Below are 16,344 nucleotides of genomic sequence, written 5' to 3' on the forward strand. Positions count from 1 at the left end.
TTTGTTTCCCTTACCTGGGGAAACATATCTAGAAAAATGTTGCCGATGTCAAAGAAATTACTGCTTATGTTTTCTTCTAGGGGTTTTATGGTTTCAGGTCCTATCTTTAGATCATTAATAAATTTTGAGTTTTATTTTTATGTATGGTGTAAAAAAATGGTCACGTTTGATTCTTTTGCATGTGGCTGTCCAGTTTTCCCAGCACCATTAACAAGAGATTATCTTTTCCTCATGTATATTCTTGCCTCCTTTGTCATAGATTAATTGACCATAAAAGGGTGAATTTATTTCTGGGTTTTCTATTCTCTATTGATCTATGTCTATTTTTGTGCTGCTACCACATTGTTTTGATTACTACAGCTTTGTAGGTATATCTTGAAATCTGGGTTTGTGATACCTTCAGCTTTATTCTTCTTTGTCAAGATTGCCTTGGCTATTCAAGGCCTTTTGTGGTTCCATACAGTAAATTTTAGAGTTGTTTATTCTAGTTCTATGAAAAATGCTGTTGGTAATTTCATAGGGATTGCATTAAATCTGTAAGTTGCTTTGTTTAGTATAGACATTTTGACAATATTATTTCTCCCAATCCATGAGCATGGAAATAATTTATTCTTAATTGAAAGGTTGATTTAAATAAATCGTTCTTTCTCTTTCTCTTTCTTTTTCTTTTGATAGCAGTTCTACTCTTCATAGTCTTTTAAGGAAGAGGGATTTTGGCAATGCTTTAATTCAAAGAGGACTCTTTTGATTTCAATGTCTGGATCTTGTGTCCTCAAGTTCCTGTTGTATTTCTGTTCAATTATTCATTCAAGAACTTTGTTCTCCCATTACTCTGCTTTATAATTACTGCACTTTTTCAGAGATGAGCTTCTGGACACACTTGAACCCATTGGTACTTGGTAGAGTCAGAACAATCACATTTGGAAAACTATTAATCTATACTTTTAAATATAATATTCTAGCATAGTTTAGGAATTCAGTTGAATTATATGCATTACATTGGTTTAAACCAATATTATTTGGATTATTATGTAATTTTTAAATAAGTTTGTTATTCCAGTCTCCCTGAAAAAATCCTTATTAATCCCCTTTCTTTCCCCTCTCCCTCATATTATTGTTTCTGATAATCCCTACATCAAGTTTTAAGTTATTCAGTAGGTTTACTACCCAACAGAGGGATGCTGGGCACCTTGACATTGTTTTAAAGTTAATTTCTGCAAATTTTCCTCATCAGATCCTTAATTTAAGAAATTGTATATGATAATAAAAAATTGTATATGATGCATCATAATTATCTCTAATACATTAGAAATCAATTGTTTTTTTTTTAATTTTTAAAAAATCTTTACTTATTTTTGAGAGGGAGACAGAGTATGAGCAGGGGAGGAGCAGAGAGAGAGGGAGACACAGGATCAGAAGCAGGCTCCAGGCTCTGAGCCATCAGCCCAGAGCCCGACGCGGGGCTCGAACTTACGAATCGCGAGATCATGACCTGAGCTGAAGTCGGACGCTCAACCGACTGAGCCACCCAGGCGCCCCAATTTTTTTATTTTAGAGAGAGTGAGCAGGGGAGAGGGGTGTGGGGAGAGAGAAAGAGAATGAATGAATGAATGAATGAATGAATGAATGAATCTTAAGCAGGCTCCATGCTCAGCACAGATCTCAACATGGGGCTTGGTCCCACAACCCAGGGATCATGACCTGAGCCAAAATCAAGAGTCAGACACTCAACCTACTGAGCCACCCAGGTGCCCCTAGAAACCAATTTATAAGATAAAATAAATTGTTAAATTATATCCAGTTAAGTATTTATTTAATGCACTAAATTATTCACAGTAACAATACGTTAGTTTTGAGAAGTGCCTGCATATAGTAGTGGAAAATTCCCCTTTTAATTGTCATTGAGAAATAAAAAATGAAAAATATTAAAATGAACCACTTTTATTTGTTGTATAAAAATTGCTAACATCATATTATATAGTTTTGATTCATTTTTGATGCTACAACACATTGCTAAAATTTTAATCAAAATATTAATATAAATTCTATATATTAGAATCAAACAAAAAGAATTTATCAATAAATTTGCTTTTATTATATATTTAAAGTGGGCATTGCTTTTATTTTTTATTTTTTAAAAGTAAGCATTGCCTTTAAAATGAGAAAAGTAACAATCTATTTCTCTCTCTCTCTCTCTCTCTCTCTCTCTTCCATCTCTATCTGTTAATATAGAAAAACTTTGGCTGGCTTATTCTACACCTCTGAGAAGACTCATGAACTGTCACTTACTTAATTAAATAAATTCTGACAGTTTTAACCCTGGAACATACTCTATAGAGTTTTGGATGCAAAATACATCTCAATGAAACATTGTCACCTAAAATTTGTAGTATCTTTTCAGTGAATTTTGTTTTGGGGCTCATACTTGATCTTGTGTGTTTTCCCTGGTCATCCTGTCTTAGTATGTATGGCATGTCTTTCTCCATCTGCAGTCAGCAGTCTCTAATGTTGATATTTCAGTTTTAGGGATGATTGCCCATTTCTCTGAAGTGCCCATCAGGGTACTTCTGATGAATTCTGTGTATGCTGCATAGCTTCTATGCATTTCAAGTAAGCCAATCCAAAATATACTCTCCAAATTTGGTCAATCTATTCAGATATGTCTTTTGTGTGTTTTAGCAGTCAATTTGATTTCTGTTATATGTAAGATAATGGCTTTATTAGGAAATATTATATAATTATACAAAATCTTAATATGTGGATCTAATTGTTTTTAAGTCTTTGACTTAATGTATTTCATAAGTAACAAAATGATTAAAAGAGTGTATGCATGTCTTTATGATTAGATGTTATACACAAGAGTTTGAGTGTCAAAAGTTTAGACCACACTTCTCTAAAGGAATTTAAAAGTCAATAGTTTATTTGGCCACAATCTCCCAGTTCCAACATTACCACATCCCTAAGACTATGTGTGTGTGTGTGTGTGTGTGTGTGTGTGTGTGTGTGTTGTGTGTAAAAGTGGAGGCTGGAGTAGCCGGGGAGAGAAATTACCAAGAAAAAGTGAAATAAAAAGCTGTAATTCTTAAGCTTTTTTTCATCTTAACATTATTTTAAATTTCTAAAATAATATTTACTTCACAAGAAATGCGGCAATGAAAACATACGCTTAGGGAATTGAGAAAATTCATTCATAAATGAACTCATTGTGTGACTTGGCTTTTGGTTTTGATTTAAGCTGGTCAGATTCATTCCTCCTCGTTCGTTGCCTTCTGCCCTGCTAAAGTATAGTTTTCAAAAGGTTAAATATTTATGACTCGCAGGCAAATATGTTGTGAATACACGTCAAAGATTTTATTTAACTCAATGAGGGAAGAAATAAGATGATGAACTGGTCTAAACAGCATTTGAGAATCTATACACACACAGACATATACATAAAGGAATATTAAGATAAGATTTCTCAGTTCGATAAAAAATTGTTACCTTCAACCAGACAAAATTTATTTATATTTCTACGTGACAAAAATCTACAAGATACCTTTGACATTATAGAGTTATAAAATAGGCCAGTCAACAGAAACTCAAACCCAGTACTGCACTGAAAGAACACCCAGTGATTTCTTTTGTCTAAATTTTGAATTTTTTTTTTTGATATCCATATACTAATACTCTTAATTTTGGTGTGTCCATAGTCCTCTAACTACACTCACTCCCTTGGTGATCTCATCAGTCTTGTGGCTACAAATAACATCAATGTTCTGATGATTCCCATATTTACACTTATAACTCCAGACTCATTATCCAATTGCCTATGGTACAGTGGTCTTAAGTATCTAATGGATAAGTTTAAAATTAATATCTAAAACCAATGACCTGGTTTTCCTATCTGTAAAAGCCCCACTTTGACTACAACCCCCCATCTCCAAATAATGCCTACTCTATTCTTTCAGATGCTTAGAAGTTATCAGTACTTTATTTTCTCATACTCCATAGGCCATCTTCATTTTGCCTTAATTACCTCTTTTGATCCCCTTCACTCACATTTTAAGGTTGGGGGCTAAAAATCAACACATGAATTCGGAGAGGGGGAGCACAGTTTATGTCATAACACTCTCACTTTGATAGAAACACTAATCTATCTTCAAAATATATCAGAATCTAATTACTCTTCACCACCTCCCATGCTATCACATTTTATATTATTAGGTATGTCCCTGAAGAGGGCTGAGCTCTAGAGAGACAACCTTCCCAAATAAAGCAGGACTTTGATTTGTCCAAGGATAAATTAGTAGTTCTCCAAACATGAAAATACAAACCAGGAAAGCTCTCCAGAGAGTCCATTCTGCTGAAAGGTTCAGTAAGTGGTGGTATTAAGAAGAACACTATTTCTTTGATTTATAATTACTATGTAGCTATTCCTAATATCCCCAAGCACATATAAAAACAACTTCTCTCTTTAAGTATGTTGTGAATATTCTTTCATTTTTTTAGTCTCAATTTTTTGTGTTCATTTATGTAAGTGATAATGGCCACTGTTCAAAATAATGGATTTCTCTGAAGTACATGTCACTCTAAAGGAATCTGAAATATGTTGATGTTCTATGTGTGTATGTATTTGTGTATTTATGCAGAAAGGCTCTGCGTTATTTTGCTGGGACTTCCATAGCAACGTACCACAGACTAGGTGGCTTACACAGTGGAGATTTATTTTCTCACAATGCTGGAGACTAGATTTCAAGATGTTGGCAGGGTTGGTTTCTTCTAGAGGCCTCTCTCCTGGGCTGGTAGATGGCCATCTTCTCTCTGTGTCTTCACAAGGTCTTTTCCCTGTGTCTTCACAAGGTCTTTTCCCTGTGTCTTACCCCTTTCTTATAAGGACATCTGTCATGTTGGATTAGGGCTCACCCACATGACTTCATTTTTCCTTAATTACCTCTTTTAAATCCCCTTCTGCAAGTACAGTCACATTTTAAGGTATTGGGGGCTAAAACTTCAACACATGAATTTGGAAGAGGGGGGGAGCACAGTTCATGTCATAACACTCTCATTTTGACAACGGGCACACATTTCATGTCACTTAGGTTTCTGGCACAAATGCCCAAGAGTGAGCTTGAGTCACTAACCTGCATATCAAGATTCCAAACAAGAGAATTTCAGGCACAGCCTGGGAGATCCTTTCCCTTCAAGTGCTCATTGGGTCTGAAGTATGTACTAATTTCAGTCAAGCAGATGAGTACAGTACAACAGGTTTGTATTTCTCTCTTGATTCAACAGAGATTAAAAGACATTGAAAAATGCTTTTGCAGTCCTGCATTAGCAGGAAGTCATATCTTCTGCAAGTGGTAGTGAAAGACTATGCTCTGTACTTGGGAAAGCTATTGTATTTTGTTTCCATAATAATTGTAGATACCAATTATATTCCCTAATAATTCAGTAAATATTTCACATAAAATTGAGATTTTTAATTTGTCAAAGTAGTCTTTTCCTCTGTTGTTAAGCAGAAAATCTAGAAGAATTCTGTAGTTGGAGACAATAGGCTAAATCAAAGAAGGAGAAAATAGTTATGATTTTTAAAACCACTAATTGAAACTTTGCCAGTGTTCTAGTGCTTTGGGTCTGAAATCTGCTCAGTTTCTTATATTCCATTGTCAGCTGTGCTCACCATGGTAACTTCAATAAAACTCCCTTCATAAATGTTTTTCTTCTGAAGTGCAAAGCACCTTCTTAAAGAAGGTTGACAACCTGGTAGGAGTGGGTGTTTGAAAAATAAATGAAAAGTATTCTGTCTTCTTCGTGATTGCTGTGGGTGGAAGGAGGTGAGGAAATTATTGAGGGGATTAAGGTTGGGTGAAGGAAATGTTTTGCTTTGGGATAAAAATCTGATTATTGAGGTAGAGAATTAAAATATGCCAGAGAAACTTTTCCTATTCATAAAATTTCCTTATTTCTCATCTTAGAATTTGGCCAAGTTTTGTCCATACAAATTCATGATCCACTTTTGAATATGGATTTTGTCTGGGACAAATTTAGCCAATACCTGATTCAGTGAATTCTGCTTGGGTCCAGATCAGCTTTCTTGGGAATATTTTGGAAAACTTAACTAATGTGGGGCTTGAAGCACACATCAACTCTCTCTGCGTTTGTTCCAGTTCCTCCCCCATAAAATAGGGAGGCAGTAGAAACCCAAGTTCTCAGCCTTAGTCACACATTAGAATCAACTGGAGATGTTTAGAAAATGCCAATGCCAGGGCCTTACTCAGAGACTAACGTCTGGGGTGATATACAGATATAAGAATCTTTTCTTTTTATATGTACCCAAGGCAATTTTAATGTCTAGCAAGAGATGAGAACCACTGTACTTATTGATTTCAAAGGGCCCTTCCAATTCTACCATTCTAAGGCATTCACCTACAAATCGACCTCAACAGGACTTGACTCTGATAGGATTATTAATTGAGTACCTTTGCTTTCAAATTTGTTATATTTCTTTCTGTTGAGGCTTCAGGAAAGAAAGGCATTAACTTTTAATTTAGGAACTTAGCATCTTTATTTCTGTTTATTCACTTATTTTCCAGGTAAGCACAAATCTTGTCAGTGTTCAGTGGAGAAGGAACATCCTCATTTTTAAAACACATTGGTTCTCAGTTTTATGACTTAAAGATGCCTCAAAAGGCATTAACTTGATTTAATATTATTTTTTTTATGTGTGAGGAAATGGCCAAGACAAAGTCAACAACAATAGATTGTTAGAGGACTCTACAACTCTATGACATAGTGGATACTTTCTCTCTTTAGAACAGTGGTTCTCATTCCTGATGGAACTTTAGAGTTGCCTGGGAAGCTTTTTAAAAATATTCATGCCCAGGCTACATCCTAGACTAAATCAAGCTTCCCCAGAAATTCCAAAATGGAGCCATGATTGAGATTGCTTGATCTAGAATGAGGTTATATAGGCAAATGATATCAAGCAACTGGCTAATGGTGAAATGCTGAGTGTATTAGCCATCTCCTTGATTAGAAACAGCACCTTCTTTCCCCTTGTGGATAGCACTGTCAAAAAGGATTATTTTTCTTTTGTTAAAATTACCATGTGAAGGAAGTCTGTTCTTTTACATGTTCGGCATTATTAGACTACAACTATTTCTACTGAAGATGGCAAATGAAACACTTCCTTCTTAAATTGATGAATAAAATCTAGGTCAGTCTTCTCAAAGACCCCTTTGAAGATGATTGAAAGAGTAGATAAAAGAAGAACTAAACACAGACTTTTTTTTAAGGAAATTAATTTGTTAAATCAAATTATCACTCAAAAAGACTCAGCAATGTACTTCTATTAAGTTTCTGGTTTATTGTTTCCTGGTAAATAAAAATGCATTTCAGCATTATTCCTCTGTGATTATGTATACTGTGATATTCACTGAAAATTTAAGGAGCCCATAGTCTCAGTAATATAGTATCAAATGTGTGCTTAATTGTCATTCTGGAGCTTGGTTCTGGTGTCTCCCCAAAGCCTATAAATCATTATCAAACAAGAAAATCAAGTAATTAAGCTCTCTTGCCAGAATCTGATCTATACTCTCTAAATACATGCTCAGCACAAAAAAAGTATTCATTCATATGGCTAGTTAAACTCTCTAATAATAAACCTACATCAGGGAAATGATTTGCTAATGCTTTCTCAAACATAGGGAGTAAGGAGCTGATTTCCTCCCAAACATGCCAAATCCATTGTTGTTTTCAGTGGCCTGAACAGAAAGCCAAAGATGATGTACATGGAAAAGGATGAAAAAAGTTTTAATAGGAGTTAATAAAAACAATCAAAAAGTTGCATTCACAAATTACATCTCAGCTTTTCTTGAGATGACTTCAAGGCATGTTGCAAATTCAATAATTTATGGTCAGTTGCCTTTCATCTTTAAAATCACACAAAACAAGCAATTATTTAGAATGAAATAATTGGTTTAATATTCATGGACTTAAGTTGAATTTAAAGTCGGTCTGGGCTCTGAATCAGCGCCATGAGTACAGAAATAATTCAATATACATGCACAAATTAGTTTTAATAACGTATATAGGTAAGATATATTTCTTTTACTTGATATACTTATTTTGAAGAGCCTTTCTTGGAGTTAAACCTATTAGTTGGCTGGGCATGATACAGGTTGAACGCCCCATAGTTCCAGGGCCTTGGCAAAATTGACCTCCAGCGGCTTGCCTGTGCCTTTCGTGAGCCTCAGAGATCGGATGCAACCTCGGAACCTAATGTTGGTTGTCAGGCCAAACTGATTGAGGCCATCTGAAAAAGAAAGCAAAAAAGACTCAGTTTTGAAATGTGGCTTCCATGTTAAAGGTATTTTTAAAGTTTAATTCCAGTGTAATTAACACACTGTATTACATTATTTTCAGGTGTAAAATACAGTGATTCAAGAATTCCATCTACAACTCAGCGCTCATCAAGACAGGTGTGCTCTCAGTCCCGTTTACCTGCTTCATCCATCCTCCCACCCACCTCCTCTCTGGGAACCATCTGCTCTCTATAGTTAAGAATCGGTATTTCTGGTTTTTGGTTTTTGTTTTTTGGTTTGTCTTTCTTTCTTTTCCCCCCTTTGTTCATTTGTTTTATTTCTTAAATTCCACATATAAGTGAAGTCATATGCTATTTGTCTTTCTCTCACTGGCTCATTTCACTTAGCATTATACCGTCTGATCTATCTGTTGCAAATGACAGGTTTTTATTCTTTTTATGGCTGAATAATATTCCATTGTATGTATGTATGTATATGTGTGTGTATATACACATATACACACATACATGCCACATCTTCTTTATTCATCTATTGATAGCCATTTACCTGCTTCCATAGTTTGGCTATTGTAAATAATGCTGCAATAAACATAGGGGTGCATATATCCCTTCAAATTAGTATATTTTGTGTTTGAGTATATACCCAGTAGTGTGATTATTGGATCATAAGGTAATTCCATTTTTAATTTTTTGAAGAACCTTCATACTTTTTCAGTGGCCACACCAGTTTGCATTCCCACCAACAGTACACAAAGGTTCCTTTTATTTCACATCTTCTCCAACTCTTGTTGTTTCTTGTTTTTTAATTTTAGCCATTCTGACAGTGTGAGGTGATACCTCATTGTGGTTTTGATTTGCATTACCCTGGTGATGAGTGATATTAAGCATCTTTTCATGTGTCTGTTGGCCATCTGTATGTCTTGTTTAGAGAAATGTCTGTTCATGTCTTCTGCCCATTTTTTATTGGATTATTTGATTTTTGGGTGTTGAGTTATATTGGTTCTTTATATATTTTAAATACTAACTTTGTATCAGATATATCATTTGCAAATACCTTCTCCCATTCAGTAGGCTGTCTTTTAGTTCTGTTGGTTGTTTCCTTTGCTGTGCAGAAGCTTTTTATTTTGATGTAATCCTAATAGTTTATTTTTGCTGTTGTTTCCCTTGCCTCAGGAGACACATCTAGAAAGATGTTGTTATGGCCCATGTCAGAGAAATTACTGTCTGTGCTCTCTTCTAGGATTTTAACGTTTCAGATCTTATATTTAAGTCCTTAGTCCATTTTGAGTTTTTTTTTTTTTTTTTTTTTGCGTGTGTGCATGGTGTAACAAAGTGGTCCAGTTTGACTCTTTTGCATGTAGCTGCCCAGTTTTCTTAATACTATTTGTTGAAGAGACTTTTTGCTACTGCATATTCTTGCCTCTTTTGTCAAATATGAATTGTGGGTTTATTTCTAGGCTTTCTATTCTGTTCTATTTTCTACATGTTTCTGTGCCAGTAGCATACTGGTTTGATTATTACAGGTTTGTAATATTACTTGAAATCTGAAATTGTGATACCTCCAGTTTCGTGTTTCTTTTTTAAGATTGTTTTGGCTATTTGGAGTCTTTTATGCTTTGACACAAATTTTAGGATTGTTGCAGTGGCTGGTGGGGCATGTGACCCTTGATCTCAGGGTTGTGAGTCTGAGCCCCACACTGGGTGTGGAGATTACTGACAAATAAAATCTTTTTAAAAAAAAAATTAGGATGGTTTGTTCTAGTTCTGTGGAAAATGCAGTTAGCATTTTGATAGGGATTGTTTCAATCTGATGATTGCTTTGGGTAGTATGGACGTTTTAACACTACTTGACCTTCCAATCCATGAGCATGGAATGTCCATTTGTTTGTGTCATCTTCAATTTCTTTCATCAGTGTTTTATAGTTTTCAGAGTATAGGTCTTTCTCCTCCTTGGTTATGTTTATTCCTAGGTATATATTTTCTTGGTGCTTGTACATGGGATTGTTTTCTTAATTTCTCTTTCTGCTGCTCATTAATTGTGTATCGAAATGCAACAGATATCTGTACATTGATTTTGTATTGCAACCTTACTGAATTACTTTATCAGTTATAGTAGGATTTTTTTTTCTTTCTTTCTTTCTTTTTGGTGGAATTTAGGGTTTTCTATATATAGGTATCATGTCATCAAATAGTGAAAATTTTACTTCTTCCTTACCAATCTGGATGAATTTTATTCTTTTTTTTTTTTTTTCAAATCTAATTGCAATGGCTAGGACTTCCAGTACTATATTGAAGAAAAGTAGTGAGAGTGGACAATTTAGTCTTGTTTTTGACCTTAGTGGAAAATCTCTCAGTTTTTCACCATTGAGTATGATGTTAACTGTGGGGTTTTCATACATGGTCTCTATGAACCTACTTTTGTGGTATGTTCCTCTAAACCTACTTTGTTGAGGCTTTTTATCATGAATGAATATTGTACTTTGTCAAATGCTTTTTCTGCATCTGTTGAAATGATCATGTAGTTTTTACCCCTTCCTACTTGATCGTGGTGAATGATTTTTAAAAATGTATTCTTGGATTCAGTTTGCTAGTATTTTGTTGAGAATTTTTGCATCTAATTTCATCAGATATACTGGCCTGTAGTTTTTTCTCTCTTTTGTAGAATCTTATTCTGGTTTTGGTAATGCTGGCCTCATAGAATTAAATTGGAAGCTTTCCTTCCTCTTCTATTTTTTAAGTTTGAGAAGACCATGTATTGATTCTTCTTTAAATATTTGGTAGACTTCACTTGTGAAGCTATCTGGTCCTGACTTGTGTTTGTTGGGAGTTTTTTGATTATTGATTTAATTTCATTTCTAGTAATTGGTCTGTTCAAATTTTCTCTTTCTTCCTGACTCACTTTTGGGAGGTTATATGTTTCTAGGAATTTATCCATTTCCTCTATGTTATCCAATTTGTTTTCATATAATCTTAGTATTATTTTATAATCCTTGGTATTTGTGTGGTGTGGGTTATTTCTCCTCTTTCATTTCTGGCTTTGAGTTCTCTCTCCCTTTTTTTTCTTTGAGTCTAGCTAGATATTTATCAATTTCGTTGATCTTTTCAAAGAACTAGCTCCTGCTTTTATTGATCTTTTTTTTTTTTTTTGGTTTGTTGTTTCTATTTCATTTATTTTTGTGTTAATTTTTATTATTTCTTCTGCTGTTTTTAGGTTTGTTGTTCTTTTTCTAGTTCCTTTAGGTGTAAGTTTACATTGTTTATTTGAGTTTTTTGTTTTGTTTTTTTTTTTTTGCTTTTTGATGTAGGCCTGTATTGTTGTAAACTTCCCTCTCACAACCAACTTGCTGCATCCCAAAGATTTTGGACCATTGAGTTTTCATTTGTTACCATGTATTTTTTAAATTTTTTATTTGATTTCTTGGTTGACAAATTTATTGTTTAGTAGCATGTTATTTAATCTCCATGTATTTGTGTTTTTTCCAAATTTTTTCTTGTGGTTGATTTCTAGTTCCATTGTATTTGGGTCAGAAAAGTATGTCTGTGACCTTTTTAAATTTGTTGAGACTTGTTTTGTGGCCTAATATGTGACATACTGTGGAGAATGTTCCATGTGCACTTAAAAAAATGGTATTCTGCTGTTTTAAGATGGAATGTTCTGGATCTATCTGTTAAATGCCTCTGGTCCAGTATGTCATTCAAAGCCACCCTTTCCTTATTGATTTTGTTTAGATAATCTGTCTATTGATGAAAATGGGGTGTTAAAAAGGGGTGTTACTGTACTATTAGTTTCTTTATACTTGTTATTAGCTTTTTAAATTTTTGTTATTTGGGTGCTTCCATATTGGGTGCATAGATATTCACCACTGTTACATCATTTTGTTGGATTTTTCCCTTTATTATTATGTAGTGTCCTTTTTTGCCTCTTGTTAAAGTCTTTGTTTCAAAGTCTATTTTCCCTGATGTAAGTATTGCCACCCTGGCAATACTTTTCATGTCTATTTGCATGATAAATATTTCTCCATCCCCCACTTTCAATCTGCAGATGTCTGTTGGTCTCAAAAGAGTCTCTTGTAGGCAGAATATAGATGGGTTTTGCTTTTTTAACCATTCAGATATCCTACGTCTTTTGAATGGAGCATGTAGTCCATTTACATTCAAAGTATGTATTGATAGGCATGAATTTATTGCCATTTTGTTATTTTTTTTGTGGTTGCTTTTGTAGAGCTTCTCTGTTCCTTTCTTCTCTTGCTCTCTTCTCTCATCATAAGTTGGCTTTCCTTAGTGATACACTGGATTCCTTTCTCTTAATATTTTGCATTATCTGTTACTGGTTTTTGATTTGGGGTTACCAGTAGGTTCGTATATAACATCATCTGCCTATGGCAGTTTGTATTAAATTGATGGTCGCTTAAGTTTAAACCAATTTTTTCACCTCTCCCCGCCCCACACCCCCCCAAAAAACTACATTTTAGGTATATGGTGTCATACTTTACATCCTTTTATTTTATGAGTCCATTGACTGGTATTTTTTACAGATACACTGATTTTTGCTGCTTTCGTGCTTTTTGTCGTTTTAATTACTATGTGTTTTGGTGTGGACCTCCTTGTGTTCATTTTGTTGGGGGATTTTTGTGCCTCCTGGATCTGAATTTCTGTTTCCTTCCCCAGGTTTGAGAAGTTTTCAGTTATTCAGTCTTCAAGTAAATGCTCTGCCCCCTTTTCTCTCTCTTCTTCTTCTGGGATCCCTATAACGTGAATGCCATTACTTTTGATGGAGTCACTGAGTTCTCTAAGTCTATTGTCATTTTGCCTATTTTTTCCTGTCACCTGCTCAGGTTGATTACTTGCCATTACTCTGTTCTCCAGGTTGCTGATTTGTTCTTCTGCTTCCTCTAATTTGCTATTTATTCTATCTAGTGTATTCTTAATTTCAATTATTGTATTCTTCACCTCTGATTTTGTTTTTTCTCTCTTTGTTAAGGGTCTCAACATGTTCTCCACTCTTTTTTTCAAGTGCTGTATCTTTATGATAATTACTTCAAATTCTCTTTTATGGATATGACTTATTTATGTTTCACTTAGGTCTCTTGCTGTAATTTTGTCTTGTTCATTTAGGACATTTTCCTCTGTCTCCTCATTTTGTCTGTTTCTGTGTGTTAGGAAAGTCAGCTAAGTCTAATGCCCTTGAAAGTAGTGGGTAGGCACGCACTTTTAACAAGGTCTAGCTGGTCATCTGCCCTGAGAGAACATGTCTGTGCTGCTGAGACCAGGCCAATCCACAAAACGCACATGAGCAAGGTGCCTAGTTTTAGCAAGGTGTGCATGCCCTCTCTGGGAGATGGGACAGAGGCCCTGTAAAACATGAGGTAGGGAGATGCAGTATTAGCGAGGTTTGAGCCCGGTTTTCTGAGGGAGGGGATCCACAGCACCAACATCCAAGCAGGCTGGGCTGGAGGGGGTGGGGCTTGGTCTAAGCAAGTTAAGTAGGGAACAGTTCCTGCAGGTGGCTGTGTGTTTGTGCTGGGGGGCAGGGGAGGGAAATGGTGCTTTCTGGCTTCTTTATTTCTGGGGGAGCCTCCCAGCAATCTCTGTCCCTCTGGGACAGTAACTCCCCTCCCTTATGCCCCAGGTGTTTTTCAAACTGCCTCTGCTCTGCTGTTATCTCTGGGCTGTTCTTTGTGCTGTCTCTTGAAGGGTGGGGACTCAGTCTCTTACCACCCTTCTGGCTCTCCCAGAGAGAAGTCTGTTGATTTTTAAGGTTCCAGGCTTTAAGTCTTGCTGGCTGTAAAAGCTCACAAAATTTGGCCCCTCCTGTTTTCAAAGCCAGACGTTCCCGGAATTGCCTTCCCCATGTAGACTCCCCAGTGTGACTCTGTTTCTCTCCCCTCTGCATACCCGTGGCTCCCTCACTTCCACCAAGGGCCTGTGGTCCTTTAACTTCTCACGGAGTCTCTGCCCTTCCTACCTTCTTCCCTGTGGCCTCTTCTCTACATTTTGTTGTGGAATTTTTTCTTCCAGTCTTTTCAGTTCATTTCTGGATTATTTATAATGATAACATGTGTTATCTAGTTGTATCTGTTGGATGAGGTGAGCTTAGAGTCCTCTCTGCCATCTTTGCTGAAAGTTTTTTAAGGCCCTGTTTTAGTCAGCTGTTAGCTTGAGATTAAATTGGAAGCCTGTTTTAAGCAAAGTTAGTGATTTTGTGCTTAGCTTCGCTAACAGCTAAACTTGTAAAGTTTCTATGGTTATGTACGCTGAAATTTGGAGACATGTAGAATTGTACATTTTAAGATAGCAAAGAGTTTGGTTTGGAATGAAAGAGTTTACAACTCTGATATATTATGGAATTTTATTTAGTGAAACAAATCAATTGATCAAATATTTTACTGAATTAGGATATGGGCTTTCAATGGTGACTTTATTACTTTCTTCATTGTAAAAATACATCCTGAAAGGTTAAGTAGGTTGAAAACTCACACAAAGTATTTTCTGTGTTGAGGAGACACTCCATTCTTTCAGTAGGCCTAGTAAGTGCTAACTAGGATCCCATTTCATAGACTCTAAGTGGAGAAATACATTATCTCCTTCAAAGTACCTTGGAGGGTATCCCGATTGAAGCAGAGGTAGGCCCTTTTCAAACCCAGAAGCAACTTTGGAAAAAGGAGCTCTGAATTGGTCCCCATTTCTCCTAAATCTTCCCCTCCATTAACCACTGCTGAATATATATTTTGCTTGTTTTATTAAGCAGAGGAACTTTACATGGGAACGGCAGTTTCTCTTGCCAACACGCTGAAAGACCATTCCAAGAGTCTGTGTTATTATAGTATTTAAAAAGAGGTGGTTGGGTTATTTCTCATCAAGTTGGGCACTCTTGTTTATGGGCACTTTAGGTAACTCTGTGGTTTATGTGCTCTACTTAATGTGCTGGACAGGGGTTTTGAATGCAGATTTATTGCTTAGGTTTCTTTGTAATATAAATATAAATGCTATAATAACCTAAGGGGGAAATTAGCTGCGTTTAACCCAATGATTTCCAGAACTTGAGGAAATAAGTTCCATAACAATTTATGATTCCTCTGGTATATTGATTTTCAAAAAATCAGAAAGAACACCAACTCTGACTGTTAAATGCCTCATATCTTTTATAAGCAAATTCATTTCCTCTAGCCCCCATCTCCTCATGAATGAAACTTTGGGGGCTATCATGTAAAGTTCAGCCCCATGTGGTTTATATAAGTAATATGCTCATTTTACACACTGGAAATTTCAGGTGTTATTTATGGGAGTAGATTCTAAAGCTAGGAAGTATACTTAAGCACACGTTCTTGGACATATTTATAGAAATATATAAATATTTTAAATCCACTAACAAATTCTTGCTGGGGTAGATAAGGCTCACCTGGGAATCCTCCAACAAACACGGGGTCATTTGTATCAGCTGATGTAGATGCCTGGTTGGGGCTCTGGGCTACCACCTGGTTCCCATCTACTGTCAGCTCAATGCGGTGTTTGATCTTGTTGGCTGTGACTTTATGCCATTGTCCATCACACAAATGCCCAGGGATCCCAGCATCATAGACAGCAGTGAATCGGCCGGCACCATTGTCCACATGAAACATAAGCTAGAAAATAGGAAATTGAACAGTCACAGATGGTTTCATTAGAAAGGTTTCATGATGGTTTGCATAGCAAAAATTGTTATGTCTCTAGGAAAAAGGCATCGGCTGGAATAGTTAGAAATGAACATATCTGAGACATTTTAAAAATTAAAAAAAAAATCTTGACAGAAATTAAAACACAGATTTAATGACCAGGAATCACAAAATATGTTCTTTGTTTGGAGCAAGATGTGTGAGACGAGTAATAATTCTGCTTTCAGAAAATGTGATATGAGTCTAAGTGATAAAAAATAAAAAAGAACCTCATATACACAGGGACAAATTCTACCACAGATCTTTATAGAGTATGAGAGTTCTTAGTGAACCTTTATAAAATTTCTTAAAAGATGTTTAGAGTAATTCATTAATTTGATTTACAAA

General features: G+C 35.5%; 1 protein-coding gene across 4 annotated transcripts in view; it reads right to left on the reverse strand.

Moving 5' to 3' along the window:
* Positions 1-7,323: 7,323 nt before the first annotated feature.
* Positions 7,324-16,344, reverse strand: part of LAMA2 (laminin subunit alpha 2) — a 620,981-nt gene continuing 611,960 nt past the window's right edge. For all 4 annotated transcript variants that reach the window (XM_053904501.1, XM_053904500.1, XM_053904503.1 and 1 more), the window contains 2 exons: positions 15,705-15,927; positions 7,324-8,296 (listed from right to left, as the gene is read on the reverse strand). In XM_053904501.1, coding sequence (XP_053760476.1) covers positions 8,139-8,296; positions 15,705-15,927 — 381 coding nt within the window. In that variant the 3' untranslated portion in view covers positions 7,324-8,138. The remainder of the gene's footprint in view (positions 8,297-15,704; positions 15,928-16,344) is intronic.

This window comes from Panthera pardus, unplaced genomic scaffold (genome assembly GCF_024362965.1).
Source record: "Panthera pardus isolate Hobbes unplaced genomic scaffold, ASM2436296v1 HiC_scaffold_17, whole genome shotgun sequence".
Taxonomy (NCBI): Eukaryota; Metazoa; Chordata; class Mammalia; order Carnivora; family Felidae; genus Panthera; species Panthera pardus.